Source organism: Pinus tabuliformis, chromosome 3_1 (assembly GCF_031772625.1).
Source record: "Pinus tabuliformis cultivar Carrire ecotype Pingquan chromosome 3_1, CPIR1, whole genome shotgun sequence".
Lineage (NCBI taxonomy): Eukaryota > Viridiplantae > Streptophyta > Pinopsida > Pinales > Pinaceae > Pinus > Pinus tabuliformis.
In genome coordinates, this window is record NC_142301.1 from 787,395,592 (window position 1) to 787,401,591 (window position 6,000).

Genomic DNA, 6,000 nt, shown 5'->3' on the forward strand with positions numbered 1-6,000 from the left:
AAGTCACATTCAACTTGTTCAATTCCCCTAGCACATCAGCAAGCATATGTAAACAAAAATGGACATAATATATTCTCGTCTTATCATACCAAGATGAAGTTTTTTTTTTCATTTTTCCACAAAGTTAAAATTGCTGGCATAAGCTTCACAAGCCCTATAATAACTTCCCCCTGGATAGCCATCTCACTGAATGTATCTGTAGAACATCAAGAACATCAATTTGCATGACTCTAAGCAAATCATTAAGTTCGTTATTTCTCTTTGGAGAGTTTTGAACCCATGAATACACTTTGTTTGCAATTTTTTCAACAAATAATAACTCTGGGAATTTCTTAGAAGCATCTGCTGCTGCGAAAGACTCACGATGAGCCACACAATGAACTGTAATAAGGTCTGGATTGTTCTTTTTCAAAAATGAAACAAAGCCATTTTCATGTCCAATCATCGCTGAAGCTCCATCTGTAGAAACAATTATCAAATCTTTATATTGAAGGCCTCTAACATCTATTAATTGATTGACACTATCATATATTGTTTTTCTTTTTCCATCTACTACATCTTTGAGCTTCATAAACTGCGACATAGGTGGCCCGAGACCCTTTGAGTCTAAATATGTTGCATAAATAACAAGGTGTTGCTCTAAGGTTCGATCAGTGCTTTCATCAACCATCAATGAGAAGAAAGGACTTTCCAACATATTTTTTATCTGAATCTGTTCAAGATGTTTTGATATGCAATATATAAAATCATTTGTAGACTTACGATTAGTGTATGAAGAGTACTCTTGAGACTTTGGCATATTTGGAGTTTTTGCATCCATTAGAAATTTACAAAGCTTCTCATACTTTGATAGAGATAAATCTTCTTGACAAGTGAAATATGATATTTTCATTGTAGAAATCACTCTTTCCTTATTGGCATCTCTCACCTATCTAATATGATCTGGAATTGGTTTCATCTTTCCCTCTAATGCATTAATCCATCTTTCCTTAGCATCTTTATGCACCGTGATTTTTCATGAGTAATAAGAGCATCATGTTGTAATGTGGTGCAACCATTCCCTAAACCCCATGGTCCATTCATCCTATACTTCTCACAATAGTTACACTTCATAGTTATTTTATCATCAAACCTCACATAATTCAACCAAACAAACTTATCTAACCATTCCATGCGAAATTGTCTTTTTGTTTGCACTTTCATTTCTGAATTATTACCAACCTCTTCTTCAACTTCATTTGTTTCTTCATCTACATCATGTTCAGAAGAACTTCCAAAAATTTCATGTAATTGTTGTTCCACATGAGCATTATGGGTTTCTTCAAGTGTTTCTGAATTCTGTTGAGTCTTAGAAGTTTTCCCTTTTGTCCATCCATACATTTCCCCAATTGTAACTTGTATCTTTCTCTTTTGAGACATTTGTAGGTTTGTGACCACCTGTATAAAATATATATATGAAAACTAAAATTCATTAAATCAAAAGTGAATATAACAATGAACAACATTGTAGAATAAATAAGCAAAACATAAATATATCTGAAAATGAACTTCAGGATGCTAAAAGTTGCATCCCAAATATGCAACACACCAAACAGAAACTCCAGCACTATCAATTTATATATTAAACAGCATAAAATTTATATATTAAACAGTATAAAATTTATATATTAAACCGTATAAACATTAATTTAAAAAGATTCAAAAAGATCTTAGGGCATTGAGTCAATTTATATATTAAACCGTATAAATCTGGAATACAACAATCCTCCACTAAAAACACATAAAAATAACAAAATCTTGGTGTCATCACAGGCTCCACGCTTTACATTAAAGCGAACCGGAGTGTGGGAAGTTGGGAACTTTAAAGGTCATAAATTATAATACGCGGGTGATGTGGGGCTTTATGCAGAGGAGAAGAGAGGCAACGAGTATGAATCTATTGTGGGGCCCTGGAATGAAGAGCGACAAGGTGAGGGTTGCAGTGGCAGAAGGGAACTTCTGCAATGAAGTCCAAGCCAAACTGACTGCGCTGACATTTTCTGCCCTTTACTCACAGGTAATTAATGGACTACATTATCCTACCTATGTTTTTTAATTAATTGAATTTTCAAGATGCTACAACAGAATCAAGTTTCAAGATTAGTGGCAAAAAGTTAACTTCGCTGTTATGATGTTCCATGGAATCTACAGAAGTGGAACCTTTCATTTCAAAAACGACCGAAAAGAGAGTTTCCATTCTCCGAGAGGTCTCGATCACGACCAAAAAGAGAAAGTCTTGAAAAAAAAAACGATATCTTGATCATGCTGGGTACCTATAAAGATCCTTTAGTTGTAAACTTGGAAGTGTAAGAAAATGGGAGAACAGAGATTTTGTATTCATGTCAAAATCTTGTTAAAGTATTTTATTAAATTAATATAAGAATATACATATAAATATACTACTGTTTAAGTTTTTTAAAAGTAGATATTATTTTATCAGTATCAAATTATTAAAAGGATAATAATACTCCATCTTATAAAAATAAGATTCTCTATCTTAAAAAAATATGAAATAGTAGTGTAACAATACATCGAATGAATAAACCTGTTATAAAATGCTATTCAAATTTTACACAATCTCCAGTTTATTATCAACCAATCTCCAGTTTTACACAACAGAGAAACTTCCATTTTATTATCAACCAAAATCGCAGTTTATTATCAACCAATCAAAGAAAGGAAGTTCCATTTCATGCCAACAGAGAAACTTCACAAATCAAGAAAACAATTCAGTGCCAGTGCAGAGCCTGGAGTGCTAGAGGAGATGAACCTGTTGAGTTTCCAACAGAAAATGAGCAAGAGTGGACAAAGATTCATGACATATGCCGTGATGATACAGAATAAATTATGCAAGTGTATAATACCTGTTAAGAAATCAGCTGATGGCGATCTCTCCTTGCCAGCAACCCTTCTCCTACCCACAATGGAATCTTATTGTTGGCACGAATAATTTTGGCTGCAGGAATGTGTAGAAAACAGAACTACAAACCAATATTCCCCCTGCCTAGTGCATCGTAACTCAACCTTAGGCAAGCATCGGGGCTATGGTCATTTGCCAGCCTCTGAGCAGCCCATTTCCACTGTTGTGGATCACTACACCCGGCCATTGCCCTCCCTACAACTTTTAGTGCCAGGGGAAGCCCTCCACACTTACTACACACCAATTTGGCGTTTTCCTCATTGATGTTTGCCGGTATGCTTCTATTATTATAGGGAAATGCATGATATGCAAACAACTTCCAACTCTCATCTTTGGACAACTTCTCCATTGTTACTGTGTACTTATCTGCAACTCCCATTTTTAAAAGTACACTGCGATACCTAGAACTCACAATAATTTTTGAGTTGGAGTGATCAGTTACAGCCCGCAGTATGCCCAATCCCTCCAACAATTCCGTGGCGTCCTTTTCCCAAACATCATCTATGAACAAGGCAAACCTGCTACTCTGCTGCAATGTCTCATTCAAACATATTTTTACACCATCTTCGTCCATTTTTTGCCCCAATGTTATATTTTTATGCAAATTTATTTGTGTATAAAGCTCATTCCTGAGACTCGTAATAGTTCGACTTTGCGAAGCAGTTAGCCAAAGTAAAAAACCGTCGCTGAAGTGATTGCTAACCTTTTCGCTGTTGAAGAGTTGCTTGAGAAGCAGAGATTTTCCAGATCCACCCTTGCCGAGCACGCCAATACTGTTAGCCTCAACATCATCTATTACCCATTTTTCCATCCTTGCAAAGGCTTTGTCGTGTCCCACTACAAGGGGTTCGTCGATCAACTTAGTCCTTGCTGTGCTTTTTGGAGCATTCGCGGCTTGAGATGTGATTGCAGAAGTGCTTGAAGAAGCCAAAGCTTTGGTATTTTCAATAATCTGCTTTTGTCTCTCCAGGATCTTCGCAGTTTGCTCTTGAACTTGGACCATGTGAACCAAAGGAGATAATCTTACATATTTGTCTATATTTGCAATCAGATTGTTGATCTTCTTGGTGGTTTTATATCGAGAAACAAGATTCCAGCTAGGGATTGTACACTGATGCACAATTTCTGATGCTTCTTTGAGAAGCACCTGCAACTCTTGAAGCCATTTGTTAACAGCTGAAGCCTCATCTTTGTGCTGGTTCATTGTCAGCCGGCAATGCTGGATGTGCTGGATAATAGGCTCAATTCTTATTAATTTATCTTTCAAAGCGGCCAACACTTTCCTGCAGCGGAGGGCAATGTTAATGTGCCCAAGTATTTGGTGGATTGTCATCTGTAAGCCCACACCAATAAGGCCAGGGACAAAACCAGGATCAACCATGATTATTTTTTGGCAAATTCCCTCCACAAATTATATGCAATCCCCTGTGTAATGCAACAAAACACTCCCCCAACTTAACTCATATATTTTCAAAGACCTCAAAACCACACAGACGGTTAAACAAATACCAAAAATGCTGTGGGGCACTTTCCGTCGCAATATATTGCCTCCTGCAAGTCAAGTCTTCAGGTCCCTCTTTTAGTGAATTGAAAGTGGTAGGAAATGACTTGGAACGACTATCTGAGGATTCTGAGTGCAAATTTAACTTATTATTTCTCAACAAACCAATGGAAATTCAGAAAGTAATATACCTTTTTGAATTCCTTAAAAATATGCCCAGATTCAGTTTTTGATGGCTCCTCAACCAACTCGCTAACCCATACAATATCTGGCTGATCGACAACAAATGTATTATATTCCTTCTGTACTTGGTCTTTCCAGAACCTTCTGTAGATCTCAACCCTTAGCTTCTTTCCTGATTCCAATGGGTGAAGCCCACGAAGATCAATTGATGTTGCAGACCGCCCTGGCAAATCCAATGCGTGAGTTCTAGAGATCAGATTCTATCCACAGATTCTGCTGATGGTAATTGCCAATGATATTACGATACATGGGCACGGAGTCAGAGTTCCGAAATGTGAAGCAGTAAATTGTTATGTTATTCTACACACCTGCAATCTCCTTTAGCACTGGATACAGTGCCTGGTGGCTTTCGAGCCTAACACGAGCGGAACGATCAGCTTTTTAAGCTCACTTACATAGTCTTCTATGTTTTTGTAGGAGGATCCCCCTTCTTGCACTATTGTTCTAGCCTCCTTGCTTAGCTCCTCTGCTCTTTTCATTTCTTCTCCTTCTCTTCCCACGAGTCGTTTAACTGCAATTCTCAAGTCATCTCTGTTGGGTATTGTGGTGGCGCCCTCACATGACCTGACTCCAACCTTAAGATAATCAACCAATAGCAGAGCATCTATGTATTGATCTGCAGTCATAGGCCAACCTTAAGATAATCAACCAATAACAGAGCATCTATGTATTGATCTGCAGTCATAGGCCATGTTATCACTGGGATTCCCAGTATGATGCTCTCCAACGTAAAATTCCACCCGCAGTGGGTAAGAAAAACCCCAACAGAAGGGTGTGAAAGGATCAAGAGCTGTGGTGCCAAACCTTTAATTATCAGACCTCTTCCCCTCATTCTCTCTTCAAAACCTTGTGGAAAAGAGAAAGTTTCCATTCTCCGAGAAAGATTCTTTAAAAACATGTCTCGATCACGACCAAAAAGAGAGTCAGAAAAGAAAAACGATATCATGATCATGCTGGGTATCTGTAAAGATCCTTTAGGTGTAAACTTGGAAGTGTAAGAAAATGGGAGAACAGATAATTTTTTGTTCGTGTCAAAATCTTGTTAATTTTTTGTTCGTGTCAAAATCTTGTTAAAGTATTTTATTAAATTACTATAAGAATATACATATAAATATACTAATGTTTAGGTTTTTGAAAAGTAGATATTATTTTATCAGTATCAAATTATTAAAAAGATAATAATACTCCATCGCATCGCATTACCATGGCATCGAATGACCATGGTTGATGTGTGAACGCTACTTCTTCACCCTTCAAGTCAAGGAAGCTTATCGAAAATAGGTTGTTACCTAGCTTG

The 6,000-nt window shown here is 37.0% G+C and overlaps 1 protein-coding gene across 1 annotated transcript; it reads right to left on the minus strand.

The window, feature by feature from the left end:
* Positions 1 to 5,023: 5,023 nt before the first annotated feature.
* Positions 5,024 to 5,543, minus strand: LOC149189784 (flavonol 3-O-glucosyltransferase UGT89B1-like). The gene is made up of 2 exons (XM_089413287.1): positions 5,338 to 5,543; positions 5,024 to 5,278 (listed from the first exon to the last, which is right to left on the minus strand). The coding sequence occupies exons 1-2, from the start codon at positions 5,533 to 5,535 to the stop codon at positions 5,024 to 5,026; spliced, it is 453 nt and encodes a 150-aa protein (XP_089269413.1). The 5' UTR covers positions 5,536 to 5,543.
* Positions 5,544 to 6,000: the final 457 nt, after the last annotated feature.

Coding starts and splice junctions, on each gene's coding strand:
- LOC149189784 (XM_089413287.1), bottom strand. CDS start 5,535: ATGAGGGGAAGAGGTCTGATAATTAAAGGTTTGGCACCACAGCTCTTG. Junction 5,279..5,337: donor TATTGGTTGATTATCTTAAG/GTTGGCCTATGA, acceptor GATTATCTTAAG/GTTGGAGTCAGGTCATGTGA.